Below are 27,408 nucleotides of genomic sequence, written 5' to 3'. Positions count from 1 at the left end.
TTGGGAATTTAAGGACAGATTATAATATTGTGTGTTATTGGTAGGTAACTCAGATGCAATTAAGTATATATTATTAATTAAATTAATAGTTCAGAACGCGTTTAGACGTAAATTCAGATGCACATTCAGTTTATAACCAATTAATATAAAAGTTTGTAATGACTATCGATAGTTTTGATTAGGACCATCGATAGTAGGATCAACATTAGATAGTACTATCGATGCTATCGTAAGTGACTATCGCCCATCTCTATTACAAATAAGTATTGCAGGTTTAGGTATACTTGGAAAATAATTTTGTTTGACTCATAGGGTCGCGTGTGCTTTCTCCCATAATAACATTAACTATGTATCTCCCTATAACATACGTGCTGATTAAAATCTGGTCTCGAGCCTCTGATTCGTACCTTTATGAAATGGATTTGGGCTGATGTGATTGGGAAATTATGTCAGTGTAGGGAAGTCCCCCTTCCAAACTTTCAGGAATCAACAACTCCCAAACAGTTGCGCGAGTTTTGAGACTGGCGTCATCATGATGTAACCCTCGTCCTTATAAACAGACACCTGCATACTCAGCCAACAGTCGTGATGGCATTGTCAGAGGCGCTATTTGCTTTCATCCTGCTTCTCTCGCACACGAATGGATTGTTACGGTAAGACAAATATTCATTATAAAGTAAATTCAATGTTGTGGCCAACGTGTTGTGCTCTCGTATAAGGATTCGATTCCAAAGTCAATGTTTTCTACCAGCTAGTACGAAGCATGAATGATCAGAGCATAACATTTGGAAATTTATCAGTCCTTAATTCTAGTCACTTAATAGATGAAAATTCTAATAATGTCAATGTAGAATTGAGGAGTTCTCTGAAACAAGAACTTCATTACAAAATCTTGAATTTGAGATACAGAGAATGAAATATCTTATGTCTCAAACAGCATGCATAGAACGACGTTAAAATGTTCCTAGAGGGCGCTGTGCTTTTTGGAGGGAAATAATATTTTGTCAGGAGGGAGATGTGTTATTAAGGATTGAATATATGCTGGAAATGTGAATACGACATAACGTACGTTAAATTGTTATTACATGGAATGTCTCAATAATTCTTTATGGACAGGGTAACGTGAAAGGTCATTTTGCATTTTTGTGTGTGTTTTTATATTTTGTAATAACTGGCTTTGTATCTTCTTCTCTCAAAGAATATAGGCCTACTGAAGGTATTTTAACCATACGACAAACTGGGTCTATACGACAAACTATACGGGTGATTCTCTGACTTTATTACATACTTGTAGGGGCGATAAGATGATCATTATGAATAATTTCATACAGGAACCTATGTCCGGAAACGTCGAGTTTGGTAGTGCCAAGCCTTGATATATGTAGTCACTGTAGCCAATTAGCATCGAACTAAAGGTATCTGTCTGAAGTTTGGTTACAGACTCTCTGTTCCTGAAAATGCTGAATTCTTACAAACATAGTATGAGCTAGCTAGCATCGTAAACAATACTTTTGCCGATAAAACATTGCTGCTTTTCTTCCATTTCCATTACCCTTCCATAAATGAAATGCTTATCAGCAACAACTATTAATGTGAATCTTCCCGTGACAACAAGAAACTAAAATTATTGTCTGTTCGCAATGCTTAGGCCATTCGATATCTCGTGAAACCAACTTACGCGTGAGGGGAAAGAAGTGGACTAGGAAGCTTCCCTCCCTCGCTACACTTCCACTTGCAGGTAGCTAGCTCGCTTACCCCCATCATAAGGTGCTAACTATGAGCTACTGCGCACACAAGCATTTGGTTTCACGAGATAACGAATGACCTATAACGTCATACAAGTAAGACAGTACACATAAACTGAAATGAGGTTTCAGTGCAATGGCCATGAGTTCGATGCCAGATGTTTTTTTAATGTATGCTGTAAACAAGGTCCTATCTATTTGCATGAACTTTGTAATGTTTACAAAAATTACCAGGGAAACATAATGGCAACATTGCAGAAAACAAAATGATTTATTTTGTCATGGCCCTCCAATGTTACTTAAACCAGTTAGCACATACTTATACTTACTTAACAAACGATACGTTTCCGGACACGGGTTCCTACATGAAAATTGTTCATAAAGATTTCCTCTATCAACCCTGAAAGTTTGTAACATTCACGCTATATATCAATGACATATGAGTTTATATGAAAGGAAATTTGTGTTCTTTAAATAAGGGCGATTTTTATGTGATTACAGACTGCCGCTCGTGAAATACGAGCCAGATCCACCGACCAACTTCGACTATGACGACATCCTTAGTATAATGCGCGTCGAGCCCGTGAGTAATGCATCAAACACTATGTCACATGGGTGGGCAACTCGTGCTCTCAAAGTGTGAATACAACCTCAGTGCAGATAGAACGGACTCCGTACTAGCTGTAGTGTCTGTATGGGGTTCTTCCAAGACGCAAGTTTTCTCGCGTCTGCAGTAAGTGGCGGCTCGTTTTAAGTGAAAAACAATATAAATCCCCAGATCATTTCCCTTTCGTGGTGAGTCGGAAGAGAAATATTCTTTTTAGTAAGAAGGAAGGTAAAGCTTGTATTATGTTCTATTATACTTTCTTACGCATGACATTTTATGTTACAAATAAACACAATGAAGGTTTTAGTAAAGAAATGCTGTCTAGATCTACTTTAGAATAGCTAAAGGTAAAATTGGGATATGAACAAGGTGAGACTGATATCAAATATCGTTAGCACGTTGTACGTGCGAGTTGTAGAATTGTACGCCATATTATGATCGACTAGCTAAGAGCATTTATAGATAAATTTGAAATGTGGCAGTATCGTGTAGAACATAGACAACTTCATTTTCCCATCTTAAAGGGTGATAAAAAATCTTTCTTATCAAATATAAGACCCTACTTCAAAGCCTACAGCAGAATTCACTGGTAAGTTTGGCGAAACTGTGACAATTGACAAGGAATAGAGATTTTTCTGAAATCCTTTTGGTTTACTGCCGATAAAAGACCCTGAAAGTTTATAGCTTGAATTGATAAATCTACAGAACAGCACACCACTCAGATTCCAGCGAAATCAGGAATCGAACTGTTCGTAATGCTACCTAAATCATAATTTCCAAATATACTCTTTGCTTGCATATATACTGTATGTGCTTGAGTCAGGGTTTAATACAAGAAAGAAGTGTAAAAGCTCTCAATGTAGCCTACAGAAAGAGCTCAGAAGTAAGTTTATTTCGTCTGCCGTGACATGTAAAAATTACTTCCTTGAATTTCTGATTGTTTGCGAATACAGACTATTACCGTTCTGACAACAGAGGAATACTCTTTAATGTATAAAGACTTGTAAATTCTCGCAATTTATGTTTCAAATAAGACATATAATACGAAATATTAACAAACAGTGTAATAATAAATAAGTGTTGCAGCTATGTTTCTTGTATCTTGAAAAGGTTGTATTCAGTTTGTGTTTCCAGTACTAAACTAATTTACAAAGCTAGGAAATAATATAATTTTGTTATGTGTGCTTAGGTACAGTATTTCTAAAATTATTATAATTATTGTGCCATGCATCAAGTGCACCGTGGCAGTGAACTGCTTTTGCAGCGAAACTGCAAACAACTTGTAACTGCTGCGGCTGGCTCCGTCTGTCTTTCTCTCTTTCAAGGTTTTTTAGCACTTTGTGGGCACGAATTGCCCACCCATGACCATGTCAATGGATAAACTAATAGGATTTTATTTGTAGCAATTCTGTTGCTTGTTCTAGGAGAATTTTCTAGTCAAAATGCAATGCGTCTAAAGTTTCCTCGGTAGTCACTCGACGCATACGATTAGGTCTAGCTACAACTCTTCCAGTTTCCCGAAATTTGTCTATTAAACGATGATCCATGATGTAGAAGACATTTTAAAGATTGTTATTGGAAAAACTTTTATCCGGAAATTATATGCAGTTGTAAGAATTAGTTTAACTGTACAAAATTTTCGCATTCATTTCCTTTACTTTAATTTGAATCTTATTTCGAAATCTTAAAATTTATATCAGTTCTGCAAATTTGTCTTACATTTCGAAAATAAGAATTTAAGTTTTAAAGACACAATTTTAACAATTTGGACAAATCAGGATTGAAATTACCCTGCCATCAGACATAGAGTCTTGTCTTAGTCATTGACTAGCATGTAATGTTTATTTAATTTCAGAGATATCCATATACGTCATTTTGTTTTCTATTGCATTATTATAATAATAGACAAGCGTTAGTAATGTAACTATCAGACCTACAAACTTGGATCTGCACTCTCAAGTTTGACAGGCCCCACTGTATAATATATTTTTCTTAGTAATCAATGTCACTACTTTTCTTCAAATAATATTAAAGAAATCTAAGTAATCAATTAATAATGCTTTAATTTGCACAGAGAGACTGATACTTGCTAAATTAAAACGAAATGTATTTACCGTTTTACCAGTGTTTCGGAAGAAAGAATAATTGAATAAAAATAGAGGATTGCAAATAATCAAAATAAAGACGTTGAGGAGAAAAACTGCGGAGACACAGTGACAAAGAAATTGATTGCAAAATACTCCAGATTAATGACAGAAAATAGTCTCTGCAAACAAAATTATGGCGTCATCAATTATCACTACTGTGGGCTGTATTGTAGTAGATGGAGTGTTCCCTGATCCCAAATTGCAATATAAAATGTACATCTAGTATCAGATAAATCAAGCTTCCTAATGAGACTCATGGGAAGACTCCATAGAGTATACGAAGTCTGATAAGTAAGCAATGAGATTTACTTTGTCTCTTCTACGACTGCACAACTGCAGCCTGATACCACAGATCATACTTTTCGTTGCTTCTTCTCACACCCAACTCTGATCCTAAGTGAGAGAGTCTGTAATCCCTTATTCTGGAGTACCAGCTTCAAATATAGATTTTTGTTTACCTTTTCACGAAAATGGAAACTCGAAATATCGTGAAACGGAGTATCATCTCCTGTCATATGTAACTCCATTACAATACCAAGACAATTTTAAGCTTCAGTGTACTTTTGGAATTGAAATTATGTTATGAGCTTTCTCTGGATAAATTTTTCCTGAAAATATAAACACATCTAGAGTGAGATAACTACACGATACATCGAATAATAACAGTTAACATGACTGCGGAAGAATCCAACATGAATAGAAAACTGTTTCTGTTTTTAAATAATTTCTAGGGAAAAACTGTTCCGAGGCCGGGTATCGATCCCGGGACCTCTGGTTGAACGTACCAGCGCTCTACCAACTGAGCTACCCGGGAACTCCACCCGACAACGTCTCAACTTTTCCCTTTTATATCCACACAACTCGCGTGGGTTGACGAAACGCCAGAGACCCACATCGAGTGCACACAATCTCTGTGTGACTTGGAATTGTGGTTTTCTGTTAACGTACACAGTGACGTATATATTATGCAAATCTAGTCTTTCAGGTAAAGCTCCCTGTAAAGCAGATTTTAATAATTTCAAGGGAGAAATTGTTCCGGGCCGGGTATCGATCCCTTGGAATTCCAAGTCACACAGAGATTGTGTGCACTCGATGTGGGTCTCTGGCGTTTCGTCAGCCCACGCGAGTTGTGTGGATATAAAAGGGAAAAGTTGAGACGTTGTCGGGTAGAGTTCCCGGGTAGCTCAGTTGGTAGAGCGCTGGTACGTTCAACCAGAGGTCCCGGGATCGATACCCGGCCCCGGAACAATTTTTCCCTTGAAATTATTCAAATCTGCTTTACAGGGAGCTTTACCTGAAAGTCTAGATTTGTTCTGTTTTTGTAACCGAAGATTTGAGGATCAGAAAGATGTGTGCCAAAAATGGTTCAAGAATATCTAACAGAGAAACGAAATACACAAAATAGCTTCTCGGTTGATGTAGTGGAAAACGTGACTTTGAGCCCAAGTTCATGAACCAATATATCACTCTTGATGAGAGTTAGATTTTCCACTGTACAATTAATTCGGACATCAAACTAAAAGTCTGCAGTGGTATTGGACTGGATTACTAAGATCAAAGAAAGCACGAATATCGAGGTCAAAACTGAAATACATTCTTGTGTACTACTTCAATTCCAAGAGCATTATTCAGAAAATATGAGAAACTACTGGATAGACTGTGAACAGCGGTATTAATTAAACATGAATTTGTACAACTTTCAGCCATTTTTTATTTATTCTGGAGGTCTAGCTCAAGAGCTCGCAGAGTGAGGGTGATTGTGGAGTATTGGTGAAATGATGATAATGGTGAGGGAAACCGGGAAATCTCCATGAGAAAACCAACTCGCCCCATTTTTTATTTATTCTGGAGGTCTATCTTAAGAGCTCGCAGAGTGAGGGTGATTGTGAAGTATTGGTGAAATGATGATAATGGTGAAGGAAAACGAGAAAACTCCATGAGAAAACCATCTCGCCAGATTTATTCACAACAAATTGCTTCATGACTCAGTCAGTGATCGAATCCGGATCGACACAGTAGAAGGCAGAAAGGTTAATCACTCAGCCACTTCCGAGATTCACTGATGTACTATTATTATAGAGAAATTCTTGAAATATTTCGAAAAAGGATAAATCAGTTCATCACGATAATGTTCTATTTCATATTCCACTTGCATTCTCTGTATGTTGATGCTTCAGATCTAAAGGCAGTTGGTGCTTTCCCAACCTCCTCATTCACCTGTCCTCTTTCCCTTGCGAACTTTTTATCCCCAAAAATGAAATAAGTTGTGAAAGTATGCAATTTTTAAGGCACAGACTGCGCTAAAAGGACGTCCAGGAAGATAAGTTCCATAGTTAGAGTATTTTTAGCACTCGCAAGACTAGTGGAGTGTATGGATGATCGAAGGTATAGAGCTGCTTAATGTAAAAATATTTTTTTTTCAAACCAGTCTCAATGCTTAGTTTTCAGACTTCGAAAACTTAAGATGAGGCTGGTACATTACTGTGCAAATTACTTTGACACTGGACGTATGTCAGTGACCGGTTATTTCAGGAGTTCTACGTGGTAAAGATTCAGGTGGGAGATGACGGCGAGGAGTTCTCTGTGGAGCTGGACACCGAAACTTCGTTCCTGGTTCTTGCGTCCACTAACTGCAGCAACTGTGGTGAGTATCAACAAGCTGCCTCTATTAGTATATTTGTGTTATTTTCTATGCCATATTATACAGTGCGTTCGTAGCTCGGCCGGACCGTTCCGCGGCCTTGGACTGGGTGAAGATTGGGGCGCCTGCCGCCAGAATAGCGCTGTAGCTACCGCTGACGCGCTAGTCAGGTGCGGCCGAGCTACGAACGCACTGTAGCATTATAAAGCATGGAGCTCCTCGATCAAAGAAATCCACCTGATTATTGCTGTCGTCTCGCTTTATGGAAGATGGGACACGAACTCTTGAGCAAAATAGTTCTTATTGTAAGGCTAATATGTTAGTTTACTTCTCGTCTATTCCAAATTGTATGACATTTGACTTTGAGCCTTGAAGTAATGGGAGGATGAGTTCTTGTTCCAAGATAAATATACCGTAGATTCACCATTCCATATTTAGCGACTACAGCATTTTCTTTTCTCATTCCATATTTTGTGAAACTTGAACTTTAACATTGAACTAAAGGGAAGAAAGCTCCTTGATTTAAGATAAATATTTTTTTCATATTTTAGTAGGTTATTTTACGACGCTTTCTCAACATCTTAGGTTATTTATCGTCTGAATGAGATGAAGGTGAGAATGCCGGTGAGATGAGTCCGGGATCCAGCACCGATAGTTAACCAGCATTTGCTCATATTGAGTTGAGGGAAAACCTCAGAAAAAACCTCAACCAGATAACTTACTCCAACCGGGAATCGAACCCGGGCCACCTGGTTTCGCGGCCAGACGCGCTAACCGTTACCCCACAAGTGTGGACAAGATAAATATGTTATATCGTTGCATTCTTATACTCTATTCCATATTTAACGATGTTTCACTTTGAGTCGTAGATTAACGGATAAATGAGTTCATGTTTAATGGTAAAATTTGTTTTGCATTCTCATATCCTATTGCATTTTTATGACAACTTAAACTAACTAAAATTATTTCAAATCATTATAGAATACAAAATAATGTAGCCATTTATGTAAATATGTGCAAAAAGTAACATCATCTATGTAGTAGCCAAATTATTAATTAGGGCATATTTCTTCTATAGAGGATTATAAAGAATGCCTCTCATGTGCAGACTATAAAACGAATTTCTTGGCACTTAGCACCTTTATATTGTTAAAGAATCCACTTGAAGTGGCGATCTACATTTTTTAGTAAAACGTATGAAATTATCGCTGATAAATGGCAATATTATCGATGATCGCACAAGCGAAACAAAGAAGCATTAATTGTAAAATGACGGCACTTCAGTACGAGTGTACCACTAGCGACTTTATCAGAGCATTGATGCTCGCTTAGTCTCGAGCTGGTAATGATGCAACAAATACCATCACCTGCGACTATTCTAGCGAACATCCTGTATGCTCGGATAAAGTTGCTAACCTATTCAACATTTTCCTTCGTGACACTCTTCACTAGCCAACCGATTCGGTGTACGATACTTTCCGCTTTTGGAGAACTTCTGCACTCAATTGTAGGCAGTTTGACGTGTCAGGCAATGATCGCCGTACACCAGAAAGATTTTTTTCTTTGTGACAGACCTTTGCACAGGAAAATCGCATAGCGGAGCGCTGCTTGACAATAGTACACTCGTGCAGAGATATCGCTATCTTGCAACTGCTACTTCTTTGTTTCATTTGTGCTGCTTGGGTAACAACGATCACTTTGGTACCTGGATAAGACTTCCATGTAGCAGCGATAATTCAAGGCATCTCATTCAAAATTTAGGTCGCTAGTTCGAGTTGCACCTTACTAATAAGTATTAAGTACAAAAAGTGTTCGCAGTTGTGACACTTTGTCCTGTTATCTAGGCAATATCGAGCAACAATTACTAAATCAGACTGGGTGCTAATAAATATCGACTTCAGAACATCAAGCAACAAAATTCAATGTGGATTTTCATACAATATCACATAGGCCTACCATCAGGCCATATAGTCCACCATTTAGTAGTTGAGGAAACTTACTTTTCAGGTACTCGAAGGAGATTCGAGTGCAGAGAGATAAGCGACTTCCCCCCCGATTATGTCCAGTACATGTCTGGTACAGGCATAGGTAGCTTCTGCGAAGACACCGTTACGGTAAGAGGCAACTGTCAGTATAACGAAACATCTTTCACAGAGCTATATTACTCTTATATAAAGTACACAAGTATTTTGAAATGAAAAAAAAAACAGCGGAATTTTCTACTACAAATTTTACAGACCAGTTTCTTTCGCTTTTTACTGGGAACAAGTGCTATCTGGAAGCTTCGCTTTGTTTAAACTCAATTACTAAGGAGTAACTACTATGTATTTAAGTCATAAATATCAACACAGGCCAAACAATTCGATTCAAATCACTAAATAATAATAATAATAATAATAATAATAATAATAATAATAATAATAATAATGTCAAACAACTGTTCTTTCTGGAACCGTTCGGACTCCAAACTTGTTCCAATAATGTATTGGTCTGCCCATCTTTTCAACGATCTTCTCAGATATCTTCTGCAAATGCCGTGTAGTCCTTGATAACCAGTTGTTTGTTCATTCATAGTACTTGTCACGTCCACTATACTGTTCAACTTCTGTTATTAGTTCCATTGCTAATTATTTTCTACATATCTTCATAGTTCAGACCTCTGACCCCCATAATAACGTTGGGATTTTCATGAGTTTATACATTTTGATTTGGATATATTTCCTTGTTTTATTATATTAGCCTAAGTTCTTCTTATGGTCCCGCAAATAGATTTGAAAGTAAAGATCTTAATCTGACGTAAAGCTTAAGACAGTGGTTTCCAATCTGGGATACGCGTCGGACCACTTAGGGGTACGCCAAAGGTAATTGAAAATGGCGGACATTACATCTTTTTGTCTCGCGACAAGCATTACTGCATACTTTTGTTTCTGGCAGAGTGGAAGAGAAAGCCTGTTGGCCTGAACTCCGCGAGAATGAATAAATGAATGAATTAATTAATTAATTAATTAAACCATGCTCAGCCATTGTGTAGTCATTAGCATCAATCTTGCCATATTCACTTTATGAGTATTGTAATACCGTACATACTGTGGAACTATTATTAAACTAGAAACTATTATATTATTAAATAATAAATATCAGTCAAGACGAAGTAACTAAAGATGACGTTATACTTCCTTCGAAACGATCCTCCTACCAATAGAAGTATGTTATACGGTAGTTTACACCATGAAGAAACTTAAGTGAAATAATAATTTACCTAAATAAATATGTAGCGTGTTAGTTACATGACATTTGCCTGTAACTTCTTTGATTTTATTTATTTCTATACAGGGTGTTTAAAAAAGTGTCGCATATTTTTACAGGAAGTCGCATTGGTCGAAACTAGAAAAAAGTTCCTTTAAGCATGTGTCGAGAAACAAATATCTGTTGAGATATGGGCCATGCTGTATTGTGACCTGTGATCGTCATTCGTTTAAAAATACAAAACAATAGTGCATGTTTTGAGACTGGACAGCATATTTCAACGAAAGTAAATAGAGTATGTAGTAAACAAAGGTCCAAGATATTACGGAGTCAATCATTTTAGTTTTGTTAGTACGTAACAAGTGTTCGAAAAATTGCAGCTCCTGAAGGCATCAACCACGCTCTTGCTTGGTCAATTATGCACGAGCAGTTACTTTATTCATACCATATGCAACGTATACAAGTACTTCAGCCACCAGACCACCATGCCAGATTAGAGTTCTGTCACTGGCTTCTAAGACAGAGTGCAGAAGATCCGCATTTTATTCACAGACGAGGCGTGATTCACAAGAAATGGCATAATAAATTACTACAATACACACGTGTGGGCAGATGAAAATCCTTGAGCGGTTCAACACGTGAGGCATCAGGATCTCTTTAGTATTAATGTGTGGGCAGGAATTGTGGGTGGCAGACTCATAGGATCGTACACTTTACCGAACAGATTAACAGGTACTGTTTATTACGAATTTTTGTGCAAAGTACTACCCGCGCTATTGGACAATATTCCCCTTGCACAAATCCAACGCACGTGGTTTATGCACGACGGGGCACCACCCCATTTTCTACGTCTCGTGCGACAATATCTAACCCGGAAGTTTAATGGGCGATGGATTGGTCGAGAAGGTCCATAGCATGGCCTCTCCGATCACCTGACCTAAATCCTTTGGTTTTCTGGCTATGGGGATATTTAAAGACAATGGTGTATGCCACACCCATCGACAACGTTCAGACGTTACAGAAACGTCTATCCAATGCATGTGAGCAAATCCGACAACAGCCAGGTGTGGTTGCAATACAGTAGTTCATTATTCACTGATAAGAAGGGCTGAATCATGTGTAACAATGCGTGGTAATCACATAGAGAATCTTCTGTGATGTCTACGTAACAGACAGGTGGGTATCGTAGGCCACAATACAACATGACCCATATCTCAACAGATATTTGTTTCCGGACACATGTTTATAGGAACTTTTTTCTAGTTTCGACCAATGCTACTTCCTGTAAAAATATGCGACACTTTTTAAACACCCTGTATATTTTTATTTTACATAGATAAGTTAGCCTACTAATAGAAAGAATTGCAACCAGCAATTATTAGAAATTAATTTAAATATTTCTGAATTATTTTATTGCATGCGTTACTTCCATTCTCAAACATAAATAATAATGCAATAACTATGGTAACGTTTTGTATTTTTTTCTTATTGCCCACTTATTGCCAAGTTATGTATGGATTTTATAAATAATGAAAAATTGTAAATTTAAATTTATATATTCTTATTATATAGTAGACATAAGAGAAATTATATTACATATTTTTTAATTTCAATTCAGGAATCCACTCCTGAGCACGAGCTCTACTCTTTCAGGTGTGAGGTAAAGTTTTATCTGTTTATATTATATTTTATATTACAATTATTGGCACAATAAGTAAATAAATACATAAATACTTCATTACGCACCCTCCAAATGCTAGAGCAATTTTAACGAAGAACCTAATAATTGTTTTATATGGTTAAGGAGATTCCATTTTCTCTAATCAATATCTATATGAAATATTGACTCTAATCAATATCTATATGAAATATTGACAAAAGGAAGCGAATGACTAACATTGATAATATGCATTACGGAACAAGTTGCATTATTAACTCAAAGTAAATGGTTCAACCTATGAAAGTAATATTGTAGGTTAGCATTTTTATTGGACTAGTGGTAAAAAAGTTCAAAGTGTTTCTCATTTTTTTCTTCCTTTAAGTATTAAATACCGTACTGCATGTATGTATGTATATATCAGCGTATTCCGAACCTCAGCGGACGGTGGACATCAATGACATCACCCTGTAGCGAAATAGGAACAAAATTGCTGGAAGTTTCAATGGTTATCATGGCGGTTGTACGGGTTATATGCACTACGCTAGCAATATTTTGCGAAATTTTCATACTGTCATCTCGCTCAAAGAAAAGAGAGCATAAACAATTTACTTCTTGATCCAGTAGTAATAACTGGTCCGTTGACATGTTCGTTCATAAGCCATTAACATATTTTTTTACGTTGTGCTCATTACAAACAACACAACAGAACACGCCACCATGACACAAAGTACACGATGTCATTCGTCTGCCAATTCCCGCCCTTTACAAGAACCAATCAGATTCACTGACGGCGGCTGATGAACACAGCCACCATCTCTACTGGGTGTTTATTTCAAAGTGTCATGATGTCACTGTTGATGAGTCAGCGATTTGAAGCGAGTTTCAGCTTTTGTGTCAGACAAGTTGCCTATTAATCAAGGCGTTCAATCTGAATTTGAGAACGTGTACGGTATAACTTGAACGTCGTATCAACAGATGGCGTTCTGTACGGTCTGTGTGCTGCCATAACCTCTTTCGAACTGTGTTTTGCGCGGCCAAGTCGTACGCAGGGTATTTTTTATCATCGGTTGCGTACGGCAACATTCCACAATACAAATCAAATGCTCCGTATCCACGTTGACCGTCGAAGTTAATGTCAACAAATACGTAAGTAATCGTCTTAACCCTCTCCCCATACCCCGACAGTAAGAAAAACTCACCTCAGTACATGTTTCGAAACAGTTCACATTCCTGCTACTACCGGCGTTACCGTACGTATCGGTAAGTACTCTTCTGAATGAACGCCGTACTTACTAGGCAACTTCTCTGGCAGATAAGTAATACACCTCTGCGGAAGTGTAGGAAGATTGAATTCTCTAGGCTCATCGACTAGCCACGTGACGGCATACAGCGAGCCATGACACACTTTGAACTGAACATCCAGTATATGCTGATAGAAGCTCTGCTACAGCGCTGGAACATCAATGACGTCATCGCTGAAATTCTGAACACCGTGATGCCATCTGATTGCTCAGCGCTGAGATTCGGAATACGCTGTATGTGTTTTCTAACTTTTGCTAAACAAAAATGCGATTCTGTGCTACGAAACTAAAGAAAAAAAATCCTGTAACTTCTTCAGGAAATTAGGAACGTCTAGGATTCCTACATAATTAAGATCTTCTATGACATAGTAACTATTTTGCAATGTTTTCGTAGCAACAAGATGGCGTCAGGTCCATCAAAGTGGCTTTATTCTGACCAATGATATTTACATGCTAGTGTCTATGTCTTCTGTGTTCGTTGGTACCAAACAACAAGATTCGCAGCACAATAAGACACACAACACACGGCTTCCATCATAAACTCTGCAGGAGAGGGGAACAACACGAACCATCATAGAAATGCGTATGCAAACTTTGTGGCAAACTATGTGCAAGATATCATTTCAATGAATGCTCGAGCAGAACGAAGTCCTTGATGGAATACAGTAATGAACAACACTCATTTGACTAAAGCACTTTTTTCAACATTTATCATATTATTATAGCCTATTAATTTTCCTTTTTCGTTGTGTACCTAATAATTAAGTTTCTTGTATATTTCTCGTATTATAAAGACCTTTGGGAAGGCCGAGACGTGGATGGGAGGATAGTATTAAAATGGAGGGAGGTGGAATATGATGGTAGAGATTGGATTAATCTTGCTCAGGATAGGGACCGATGGCGGGCTTATGTGAGGGCGACAATAAACCTCCGTGTTCTTTAACAGCCATAAGTAAGTATGCTCTGTACGTTACTGTCTTTTATTGTTATTGTTTCATATTTCTATATATAAGAGGAAAGGTTTTGTACCTCGTGTTTTGAGTATCAAATAAATAGATATTTCTCTAAATTGTATAGCCTATATCTTACTAATTTTAACTTACTGTTTATGTTTATTATGCTTCCATTTCTTTGTATAAAAGTTCTACACCTGGTTCAGTGTTAGCGAAGGTCCCATGGTGTTAACTATGCCAGGTTAAATATAAACATTATTATTATTATTATTACTATTATTATTATTATTATTATTATTATTATTATTATTATTATGTTTTAATGCATCTAAGCAATTTATGGGTAGTAATCCAGCATATGGTACTTTCAGATTGCGGGCTTGACAGCAAATTACCAGCGTTTTATGCTTCTGGAAGAACAAGACAATGATCTCAGTTGGCATAAGTCGGACGGGGTGCTGGGCATGAACTTCGGGGTCAACACGTGGGAGTACGTCATCTCCTCCCGCGGCTACCCTATGGTCCCCATCAAGTATTCGTACGAGCCCAAACCTCTCATACAGTCCTTGTACGCACAGGGACAACTAAGCTCTCCCATTTTTTCCTTCTACTTGACCAGGTGAGTTTGAAAATAAAATTCTCAAAATCTCACATCAAAGAATGGTAGGCCTACATGACAGACTTTCGGGTTTATACACAAGATATATATAATACAAACTGTGTACAGGGACATCATTTTATTTTTACTAACATTTCTAATATTAACCTGGCTGTACCTTTGGATTAAAGGTTGAGAACCGGAAACACAGTTTGCTACCTCCTTCCACGACTGGAGTTCGATGATACTGGCGTAATATTACAAACAAATCACTTTACTAGGTATAGGAGGAAGAAACGTAGTTCATCCATTTACGTAAACTAGGAAATATCACGCTTTTGAGTTTGATAATTTTCATTAGGCTTTTGTTTAATCAAAATAGAGTACAGTATTAACAATGAGTGTTTTTACTCACGAACTGAGCTATCCATGCGGACATTATGTTGTGTATATTATACTGTCTACAGCACATTAGTGTACACTATGGAGAACGAAGTTAAATTAAAAAATAATCATAATATGGATATTTAAACACATTTTTCAAAATGGTGGCCGTTCATTTCGATACAGGCTTCAGTTCTAATGTGTGTAATTCCAGTTACCAGTTTCGTCCTTCGTACTAGTAACTCATGTTGAAATAATTCTATACCTACTCTGTAAAAGAGTACCTTACGTACTGTAAATTCAATCTTCACTTCTACCCGATCCGAAAAGATAAACTTATTCAGACATGCTATCTACTGTCCGTCCAAGTGATTATGTCGCAAGGTCGTAGAAAAGGAGAAAATCACGCGAGAGTTAATTATTCAACAAAGCCCTTTTATTTAAGTTATTTTAAACAGTTGTATGGGTATAATATTACGTAGACGTCCAATTCCTAACATAAATTAATGTTCTCAGAAAAGAGCTAAGACAGCCCAGCCACTAGCTTTTACAGAGAGGCGAATAGAAGCAGGTGGGGAAAACCGGGATGCGACGTAGGCAAATGGACGAGAGTACCAGTGCGAAAATGATGCAATATTGAAAGCTATTTCGTTACTGGAAAACGTGAACATATTTTTGGAACGTACTGTTTATTATGACCGTAAGGCTACTATGACTGTATATGCGGTCTTGGTTCTGTGTGGAGGACGGTTGAACTTCATTAGTAGAAGGGATGGGAGTGAAGTACATTCAAAAACTGGGGTAAAATAAAAAGTGAAGTAAAAATAATATGATGTCCCTGTACTTACTTACGTGTGTGTATAGCGTGTTAATGAGCAACGACGCAGTATTTTCACTGAGTATACAGGAGTCCTAGACAAGCAACTTGAGATTTGAAACTCATGGACTAGGGATTCAAATCTCCAAAGGATATGCATGCCACTGACTTCTACCACATGAAATTATATGAAACAATAGTGAAGTTACTATCATACCCTGTCAAAGATTCCTGGCACAACACGAATAAATTCACAGCCTACGATTATAATAGATGTCTCACAGCACTAGGAGAAAATATAATCGCAACAATACCAAATGGTAAAATGAGTTCCGATTACAACATTGCTTCATTGGCGTGCAATTTTGTGATAAGTCTATAAGTTTTGCAGATTATGATAACACTAAATTATGAAAACGCTGTTAAGTTATTATCAATCAGGTAGAACCAAGGACCCGGGTTCGATCCCACCGTCGCGTCGGAGTGAATTTTTCTCCTCTAATAATCATTGTTATCATAACAGATATATTCTGTAGGACCAAAAATTAATCTTTACGTGTAAACTACTGAGCGGAGTTGAGTATTTTACATGTAGTGCAGTTTTATTGATCGAACAAGCAACACCACGTATTTTCAAATTGAATGTGCTTATAGATGAATTTGTATGTTAACATTTTACAGTAAAGAGAAAAAATGGTATGTAAGTTGTGTAAGATGGAATTTAAGGGATTAAAACGTTAATAACTATAACGCTATTGTAATTTTATAAACTTTACTTACTTACTGGCTTTTAAGGAACACGGAGGTTCATTGCCGCCCTCACATAAGCCCGCCATTGATCCCTATCCAGTGCAAGATTAATCCAGTCTCTATCATCATATTCCACCTCCCTCAAATCCATTTTAATATTATCTTCCCATCTACGTCTCGGTCTCCCCAAAGATTTCCCTCCGTCTTCCCAACTAACACTCTATATGCATTTCTGGATTCGCCCATACGTGCTATATGCCCTGTACATCTCAAATGTCTGGATTTAATGTTCCTAATTATGTCAGGTGAAGAAAACAATGCGTGCAGTTCTGCGTTGTATAACTTTCTCCATTCTCCTTTAACTTCATCCCTCTTAGCCCCAAATATTTTCCTAAGCACCTTATTCTCAAACATCCTTAACCTATGTTCCTCTCTCAAAGCGAGAGTGTAATTTCATAAAACACATGAAAAATATTCATTTGTCAGGCAGCAAAGAGAGTGAAGAAGCATTTTCAACTACAAAATTTAAATATTTTCAATAAATGTGAAATGACGATATAGGTCATTCGTTATCTCGTGAAACCAAATGTTTGCGTGCGCAGTAGCTTATAGTAAGAATTTAATTGTGAGGGTTAGTGAGCTCGCTTGCTACCAATAGAAGCATTGCGAGGGAGAGAAGCTTCTCATTCCATTTTCTTCTTCACTTGACGCTCTAGTTGGTTTCACGAGATGCCGAATGGCCTATATCTGTTAAAAAATTCGTTTTCTATCCTTGAAAATCCTCATTTTAGAAACTTTCTTAAAAATACACAAATCGAGATCTCCCAAGTCGAACAGCTCTTAAAAATAGTGGTCAATTTACCTAAATGTTATGGTGTCATCTGGAATGAATAATGCCAAATGCCCTGAAACTTGTAGCGGATATATCTGAAGTTAAGGCAAAAAAACTTTTTTGCTTCGAGTAACGACTCAACTCAAAATTTCTTCCGATTTAGACTCCAAATTCAACCCGAAATCGCCTCCAAATCTGACTCGCAACGTCACAGAAAATTACTTAGGAAATGGACAATATACTTTATTCGAAATTGCACCCGAAGACTCCAACTTCACGGAATCCGAAGATACTGGAAGCCATTACATCGTGTGAACTTTCACAAGGAAATAAAAATTAATGGAATTTCGCTACCAACACTACAAGATGCTTGATTTTTTTCAACGTTTTTGTACACTGATGACGATGACTTAGATCGAAATCTGGATTTTCATTTTTGTAACTTAACATGTTGCATAGTTTGTGCAAAGAAAGCGTAACATAACTTTTGATCTATTAGCTGAATGTTTCAAATCATAACCTTGCGCAAAATAATTGGAATCGTGCTTTGTTTTCAGGACAGGAGGACAGATGGTCTTGGGAGGTTCTGATCCAAGCCTTCGTAACGGTAGCCTAGCTTATGCCAATGTGATTCCAGATCAGTTTTCATGGAGAGTACCTCTGCAGGGGTAAGTATTTCTTAGGCACAATCTTACTATTGAACTGAACTCTCTAAAACACACAGTACACATTACTCACTAGAGGGAGGCGACTCTCGGGTAAAGATAACCAAAATAATATAAAACTACGATTTAGTAGAAATGGAAGCAATTCACTTCCAAAATCCACGAGTATTTCCTACACACGGCAGCACAAAACAGAACAATGTAACTTTTGTGTTAATAAAATGTAACATTTTCCACAGAAATGTGACTTCATAGAAAAAGTTCTTAAGGGCGAATGTTTACGACAAAAGTGTCTTCATGAACTATTGCAAGACACGAAGATAATCTGATTATTTGGTACACAGAACAAGAAGAGGTAGTACTTATAGAAATTGTGGTGTTAATTGCTTATTTATATAAAAGAGGGAGAAATCTTGGTAATTTTTTATAACAGGTGTAGGTTGTAATTTTTCAGTTCCTGATGATCGACAAATGAAATCACGACGTTTTGAATACTGACTCAAACTTCGTCTTCAGATGATAAAAAATTTTATTACTCGTTTTGTACCGTTACAAAGAGGTAATCTGCCTGACAGGCTCAATATAGGTGGTATACAGGGTTGTTTCCGATCTCTGATAACGAATTTGAATGACATAATGTGCGTCAGGAGTCACACGACAGCTGAACTTTGGAGCGAGGTGACAGACCAGTAGTGAGTGATCTCATAGTCAGAGTCCACGGCGACTCACATGAGAAATTCCCAAGAAAATCGAGCCTTTTTGGGAGGGGTACATAACAACTCTTTCTGATGCCAAGTACAGTTACGTGAATATAAAAGAAGACTACAATAAACGAGGCATCTTCTGTGTACTTAATAAGATTGGTAGAGCTCAAATGGAATTAATTTGTATCATCTCGTAGGGTGCGGCGACTTGTGACGGGGGGTGGATTTGCTTGCTTTTCCCACTCTGGAATTAATCCCATCAGAACTTTGCCAGTCTTATTAGGTACACACAAGATACCTTTCTTGGAAATAACGAAACCACGTTTTTTGCTGGCTCCTATGATTTTCGTGTAACTGTACTTGGAATCGGAAAGAGTTGTTATGTACCCCTCCCAATAAGGCTCGATTTTCTTGGGCGTTGCTACTGTGATACATCGTGCACTCTGATTATGAAATCACTCACTACTGGTCTGTCACCTCTCGTCGCAATTCAGCTGTCGTTGTGATTCCTGACACACATGACGTCACTCAAATTCGTTATTAGAGATCGGAAACAAGCCTGTAGGATTTTTAATATTTTCGCCCGTTATAGATGTAAAAACATCCTTCGTTGCGGATTTTCTGCGTTGATATATTAACTCGTAGCATGGTTTTATTACATCACAAATAATTTATTTTACTTCAACAAAATACATTAATTAGTAAATCATACATATTCTGACTTGTTTATGATGGACTCCCAACGTTCTGACAGTTTTTTTTTTATTATTCTATAGAAATAAATCCGGTGGCTTTAAGTTGTAATCATCAAGCCAATTTTGAAGAGCAGCTTCGTTATTGAAGGAAATTTATTTCGCAGAGATTGTTGGATAAAGAGCGGAACGGAAAAAAATATAATGGAACAACACAAGGATAATACGGTGAATGTAAAATAACCTCTCAACTGGGCTCATGAATAACCAATTTTGTAATGTTAGAAATATACGAACGAGCATTATTGTAATCCAAAGTCACTTGATACAGTCTTCTCCGTCAAGACAGCTGAGTTGTTGACGACAAATCTCAGTAGGCCTAGCGATGATTACATTCACAGAATATGACGTCTTCTTCGTCCAACCAGATGCACAACATTAGTTTACGTGAATGGACACCAGCTTTTTCACTGAGCTTTGCTTTGAAATTAGTATTCAGCCATTCATTTCTGTTTTTGGTGTTGATGTAAATACACTATTTTTTTCGTCTCCAGTGAAAATCTGAGACAAAAATGACAAGCGGGCAGGTGAAAAACCTGTCTGTATTTGTCTATTTGCTATATATGCGCAAATTATCCGTTTCACTTGTTCGCGGCTAAATCATAAAGTTTTGTTACAGGTTTCGCATGGATAATTACAACGTTGGGCACTGCGAGGTATCGTTGTGTGCGGCCATAGTCGATCCTGCGACCTCCTTCATCTGGATCCCTGACACCCAGATTCTTTACGTGGTGCTTCATCTTCACACCCAGGTAAGTAATTGTTGGACACTAGTGAGTAGCCACAACACGGATTACATAGGCATGATTCAGTTGGATATCTGATAGATTGGCAGAGTCAACTACAATGCAAAGAAGCCCCAAAAGTAGGGTACATTTAATAAAACAATAAAAATCTGACTATTCTATAATGAACAAGTCTTCCTCGGTGGTCTTGCGATTACAATGATTGAATTCGAAGTGCTCGGATTCAAAACTGGCCGAGGGCAATGCAAGTTGAACGGTGATAAAATTGTTAGTGTACTTTCCCCCAGGATAGGAAATAAAGCTAAGAAGTCCGTGTCGTAGGCTCCAGGTAAAATTCGTCGACCATTTCTATCACACGTTGCATTTCGACGTTAAATAACATCTAAAGTTGAAAACCGCTTTAAATAAAATACTGCTACGACTATTGACACTAATTTAATGAACTAACATAGCGAAATTTCGTATAATTCTCCTGACGCACTAACAGAAGGTTTTCTGCATTGTAATATTAAGATCTATTACATTTACCTCCTCCATAGGAAGAAGGAATGAAATAAATAAACTTCTACGAGTGGACTTAGGGTCTCAGAGATGCAATCGATATACGATAAGTAGTTGCCTGTCACTAATTCTCTAACATACAGGGTGAAAGTGAAATAGCCTTGCACATTTTCAGAGCGAATAGATCATGTTATGTGTAACAAAAACTATAATATCATATTGGTAGAAAATTAATACTTCTTTTATTCGGGAAATTTTTTTTCTCAAATGTTTAACAACCTCTTCTTCGGTAGCTATTGCCTGTAGGGTCGTGATTTTTGTCCATATCGATAGGAAAATTAATAAAGACTAATTTATCCCTCTCGCGTATTTCAATAATGCGGACGGATTTCGTGTAAATTTCACTTAAAAACCTCTAAATTCAAGCCTCTGCACGTTGCGAGTTGGTTGCAACACAGCCTAAGGAAACAGCTCATCTAGCGAGACACACCAAGTTACCGAATTCGTTTACCTCTTACATCTCTATCACGAGAAGCATATGTTCACGGCGATGTTGTCGGACTGCTGAAACTACGCACTTAATTTTCTAGTTAACCGTGCATTTAATCACAATACGTAATACAAGTTTTCTATTCATTTTAGCATACCTTATCATCCCTTTCAATCTGCAGTATTATTTCAATTCCACCCTGTACAGATTTTCTTCCGAAGTAACAGATGACATCGAAATCACATTTTTGTTTTAATTCTGATATGGGTGGTTTTTTAAGAGATATCTTCACATGCAAGATTTATATCGTCTACTAGTGTGCCTTAGTTGAAGATTTCACATGCAATCGCTTGTGATTCTAAACGCATTTTCTAACAATGTCTGTGTTTTTGCTTGTATGTTTAAAGGTGCCCACGATTAGAAGACAAAACTTCATGCAATCAAATCGGACTGGAACCATGTTTTTTGTAAGTGTCTCATATCTCAACCGAGATTGTGTATGACAAAAAAAAAAGTTTTAGAATTACAATAATTCATTAATGTAAAATAGTCTCAATTATAATTTGTACTGAAGCGTTTGTTTTGAAGTGTGTTAAGATAGTTTTCCACTACAGGTGAAGGAAGAAGACATTCCAAAATTGAAACCAATACGATTTGTATTAGCGGGCAGGAACTTCACCCTGGAACCCAGTGACTATGTGGTAAGTGTTCGGAATCTATAACGATCTATATTATTATTATTATTATTATTATTATTATTATTAATATTATTGGGTTATTTTACGACGCTGTATCAACATCTCAGGTTATTTAGCGTCTTAAGATCCGAGACAAAACCGTCCTGTCCGTGACAGGATGCCCGATTCTGTATGCTGAATCCTCATGAGAATGCGTGTAATCGCTGTCACATCTTAATATCCGAGACAAAATCGTCCTGTCCGTAACAGAATGTCCGATGCTGTATGCTGCATCCTCATGAGAATGCGTGTAATCGCTGTCATATCTTAATATCCGAGACGAAACCGTCCTTCCGTGACAGAATGTCCGGTGCTGTATGCTGCATCCTTATGAGAATGAATGTAAAATTATCACATCTTAATATCCGAGACAAAACCGTCCTGTCCGTAACAGAATGTCCGATGCTGTATGCTGCATCCTCATGAGAATGCGTGTAATCGCTGTCACAGCTTAATATCCGAGGCAAAACTGTCCTGTCCGCAACAGAATGTCCGATGCTGTATGCTGCATCCTCATGAGAATGCGTGTAATCGCTGTCATATCTTAATATCCGAGACGAAACCGTCCTTCCGTGACAGAATGTCCGGTGCTGTATGCTGCATCCTTATGAGAATGCGTGTAATCATTATCACATCTTAATATCCGAGACAAAATCGTCCTGTCCGTAACAGAATGTCCGATGCTGTATGCTGCATCCTCATGAGAATGCGTGTAATCGCTGTCACAGCTCAATATCCGAGACGAAACCGTCCTGTCCGTGACAGAATGCCCGATGCTGTATGCTGCATCCCTGTGAGAATGCGTGTAATCACTATCACACCTTAATATCCGAGACAAAACCGTCCTGTCCGTAACAGAATGTCCGATGCTGTATGCTGCATCCTCATGAGAATGCGTGTAATCGCTGTCACATCTTAATATCCGAGACGAAACCGTCCTGTCCGTGACAGAATGTCCGATGCTGTATGCTGCATCCTCATGAGAATGCGTGTAATCACTGTCACATCTTAAGATCCGAGACAAAACCGACCTGTCCGTGACAGAATATCCGATGCAGTACGCTGCATCCTCATGAGAATGCGTGTAATCACTATCACATCTTAAGATCCGAGAAAAAACCGTCCTGTCCGTGACAGAATGTCCGATGCAATATTCTGCATCCTCATGAGAATGCATGTAATCACTGTCACATCTTAAGATCCGAGACAAAACCGTCCTGTCCGTGACAGAATGTCCGATGCAGTATTCTGTATCCTCATAAGAATGCGTGTAATCATCGTCACATGGAACGGTCCGAGACAAAATTATCCTGTCCGAGACAGAATGTCCAATGTAGTATGCTGCAGCCTCATAAGAATGCGTGTAATCACTGTCACATCTTAAGATCCGAGATAAAGCTGGCCTCTCCGTGACAGAATGTCCGTTGCAGTACGCTGCATTCTCATCAGAATGCGTGCAATCACTGTCACATTTTAAGATCAGAGACAAACCGTCCTGACTGTGACAGAATGTCCGATTCAGTATGCTGCATCCTCATGAGAATGCGTGTAATCACTGTCACATCTTAAGATTCGATATAAAACCGTTCTGTCTGGTGCATCCTTATGATATTGCATGTTATCGTCACATTTTAAGGTCCAAGACAAAATCGTTCTGTCCAAGACAGAATGTCTGATGCAGTATGCTATTGGTCGTACAAATCCATGTCACAATCCCTCCAACGACCCACGGTTCACATATAATTTCATTTCATAACAATCCGTTATCATTTTAAAGATTTAGACAAATTTACTTCCGTGTTGCAATGTTTGTAGTTGTGTAGAGGGTCGTATTTTTTAGTAGTAACATTAATTGTATAATAAGAAAATGGTAACTAATAAATAAACGCAAAGAAGGGGAAACAATTATTAGAGAAAATTAGATAATCAACAAGGTCTAAAAACAAAATGAAAGCCTCAAGCTGCCTACATTCAGAGATGTACCTAGGTATAACATAAGAATGGGCGTCACTGATCATTGTTCTTCTGTACCAAATAACCCACAGAACTCCAAGGAAATTGTACATCTTTTTTATTTTATTACACTCTGTGTGTTTCCCGTTTGTTTCAGTCACCAGTTTACAGCGAATACGAAGATGACCTGTACAAGCTGGAGCTGGTTTTGTACCCCTTCAATTCTTGGATTCTAGGCAACACCTTCATGTACAAGGTGTACACAGAGTTCGACATCGGTCAAGCACGAGTGGGCTTCGCACCGGCTAAATAACAGCATCGGCATGTCTAGGTGATACACACAAGACTCAGCACTTACCGATTTAATGACAGACAGCTAACCCACGATGGATATTCCTATGGTTTGACAAGATTTCCACATTCTTGAGGCAGTAAACATTCCATTTCAGTTGTAGTAAAAGTCGGAGATAAGCACCGAATAATTGGACCATAAAATTGTCTGTATTCCCTAAAAAATACAAAGGGACTCTTTATATCTGCGTTTACTTCTTTAGGCATCGATCACTCGACTCTGTAGCAAGAACTAGGAAGGTGTCGAATCAGATTCTCATTCGAGTAACACGAAACTCAAGTCTCGATTTCGAACGTCGAAGACTATGATAAATGGTGCTGCTAATTGGAAACCAGGCGCTGCCTGCCCCTGCGACTCAGGAACTGTGCACTAGCGCTAGCGACAGGTCTCTGCTATTACAACAGTGGGATGAGACAAATGACCAACAGCCTTAGAGGTCTCACAGATACCCAATCTGTTACGGAGTCCATGTACTGACGCGAGATCACAGATATCTTTTTAGACTCTCTTCCTTTTAACATTTTTTCATGTCATTGTCATTGTTACACCTATTTAAAATAATTTATATGCACATTTTTGTTTTCAGTACTTCAGTGAAAACATCTAACCTCATCTTTTTCAATACTGCCAACATCTTCTAGTGCGTAATTACATATTGCGACTTATAAAACATATTATGTTAGATACTTGTCTTTAATATTGCACAACTTATTAGGCCTGCTACTTTTACTAACATGTAATTCAATGGCCTTCAACCAACTGTCCGTTGGCCGCTTGCGGCTCTCTAAAGTTATTTCTATGGTTCTTCTGAACATTTAATGTAATACATAATAAAGATTGATCGTTTCTTGGTAAATTCATTGTTATCGTAGTTCCCACTCAAAAGTGGATGACTAATTAAATACAAAATTAATAGTTTCAGTCATTATTTATAAGCCGATATATTTGTTTAATAAAATATTTTATAGAAGTTCAAAACACCTTCAACGCACGTAATAGAACTATATGTTCAACTTCCAATTTACTGAATTTAATTTTAAAAAAGTTTCAAGGCCATTGTTGTAATAATTTACTATGTAATTTGCTTCCTTAATAAAATTTATTTTGTATCATGTCAGTGTATTCTTTACCAGCCTTACACTTAGCATTTGACATCGAAGGTACAGCATAACATTTTGTCTTGAGAAAGTTTTGTTTGTGTCAGCTCAAATATTTTAATACCTTCCTGCACTATACAACTTTGAAATGTTTAGTTCTTTTGTAGTATTCCGTTTTTATGTTTAGACATTCAATCTATTGCCATATCGTTTTCCTTGTGGCCGAAATTTTTGAGAATGTATGTGGAGCTTGGTGGAGAACATAATATACACACATACTATGATTAGTCCTATGACGCCGGACTTTTCGGACAACTGTACTTGAGGATTAACCGCTGTACACAGCCAGACGGAAGGAATGCACGAAATCACTTTTGAATATTCTATGGTAGTTGGTCAGAATGTGATAACTCCAAAAAAGTTGTTTTGAGATACAAGCATTTTTATTTTAATTTTTCCTTTAAAAAGCAGGATTCTAGTTTACATACAAGTTTGAATGAAAATAACATAGATTAGAGCACTGTTTAATTATATTCTCATGATTTTCTATAGCTTCTATATAGCCTAGATAAGATAGATAGCAGGAAATGGCAATTTTGGAGTTATCATTTTTTAACCAAATACCACTTAATTCTGAGTGGTTGGGTTGGAGGCACAAAGATATCACGGATACGGCATCACGTGACTCTAATAGTCAACAAAACCACATGATTAGTCTTTTTCAAGACCAGCTACAACTGTTCTGAGCGGTTTTTAGGTAAGTACGACGATCCACTAAGCAGTCATGGAAAAATACATTCTTCCATGGGGAGAGATGGACAGTGCTTTGGTGCTGACAGCATCCAGTGTGATCAACATTCTTCAACTAATCATTTTCAAGATTTGGGAATAAATTATGTTGATTAAAATGATTGAGCGTTAATAAAAATCAATTTTTAAAATAATACAACACATTATTGTGACGTTAATATCGTTCATGTGCACTCGATTTACTTCTTTATTTCGGCAACTTAATTACATTTTTTCTGTTCTTACGTTTGTCAATTTCATGCTTTTTTATTGTCAAATTTGTCTTTGCTTACATTAGGATGGAGATTGAACTTACAAGGAAGGCTCACCAAGTGATAATTTATTTTCAAAATGATTGTTCCCTCACACGTCCTATTTGAAATAAGAAACCTCCCTATAAATTTCTACATACAGAAAGGGCCTAGATTTCGAGATATGATTTTTTTTTTAATTCTTCAATCCAGTGCTGTAACTTCTAATTCAAACAGTGCTATATGCTAAACTTATCAGGTAATAAATTTCATCTAGCTGCATACAGTACTGTCAAAATCTCTTTAAATAACAGGAGTTATGAAAATTATATATCAGATATATAATATTAATGAAATTGACTATAGAATACAGGGTTGTTTCCGATCTCTGATAACGAATTTGACAGACCAGTAGTGAGTGATCTCATAGTCAGAGTGCACGGCGACTCACACTAGAAATTCCCAAGAAAATCGAGCCTTTTTGAAAGGGGTACATAACAACCCATAACAACCCTTTTCCATGCCAAGTACAGTTAAGTGAAAATAAAAGAAGCCTGCAATAAACGAGGTTTCGTTATTTCCAAGAAAGGCAACTTCTGTGTACTTAATAAGATTGGTAAAGCTCGAATGGAATTAATTTGCATCATCTCGTGGGGTGCGGCGACTTGTGACGGGGGTGGATTTGCTTGC

The 27,408-nt window shown here is 37.5% G+C and overlaps 2 protein-coding genes across 2 annotated transcripts in view; one reads left to right on the top strand and one right to left on the bottom strand.

Annotated features, from left to right (window-relative positions):
- LOC138706225 (fatty acyl-CoA reductase wat-like) overlaps window positions 1-27,408 on the bottom strand; it is a 335,996-nt gene that overhangs the window by 214,202 nt on the left and 94,386 nt on the right. The gene's annotated exons all lie outside the window — the stretch shown is intronic.
- On the top strand, window positions 521-25,693 carry LOC138706222 (pepsin B-like). Its single transcript, XM_069835262.1, has 10 exons — window positions 521-653; window positions 2,247-2,328; window positions 7,032-7,143; window positions 9,148-9,254; window positions 14,672-14,919; window positions 18,239-18,349; window positions 20,422-20,554; window positions 21,947-22,006; window positions 22,154-22,240; window positions 24,387-25,693. Exons 1-10 carry the CDS (start codon window positions 589-591, stop codon window positions 24,540-24,542), a joined length of 1,161 nt encoding a protein of 386 aa, XP_069691363.1. The 5' UTR covers window positions 521-588; the 3' UTR covers window positions 24,543-25,693.

Source organism: Periplaneta americana, chromosome 9, assembly GCF_040183065.1.
Source record: "Periplaneta americana isolate PAMFEO1 chromosome 9, P.americana_PAMFEO1_priV1, whole genome shotgun sequence".
Taxonomy (NCBI): domain Eukaryota; kingdom Metazoa; phylum Arthropoda; class Insecta; order Blattodea; family Blattidae; genus Periplaneta; species Periplaneta americana.
Note: the sequence above shows the minus strand (reverse complement) of the source record. Positions and strands in the feature narration are given on the sequence as shown.

What these genes read in the sequence shown, in the direction of transcription:
- LOC138706222 (XM_069835262.1), top strand. Translation starts at nt 589, where the DNA reads ATGGCATTGTCAGAGGCGCTATTTGCTTTCATCCTGCTTCTCTCGCAC. An exon ending in TCTGCGAAGACACCGTTACG is followed by an intron (nt 9,255 to 14,671) that starts GTAAGAGGCAAC and finishes TGGTACTTTCAG; the next exon opens with ATTGCGGGCTTGACAGCAAA. An exon ending in TGCTTCATCTTCACACCCAG is followed by an intron (nt 20,555 to 21,946) that starts GTAAGTAATTGT and finishes GTATGTTTAAAG; the next exon opens with GTGCCCACGATTAGAAGACA.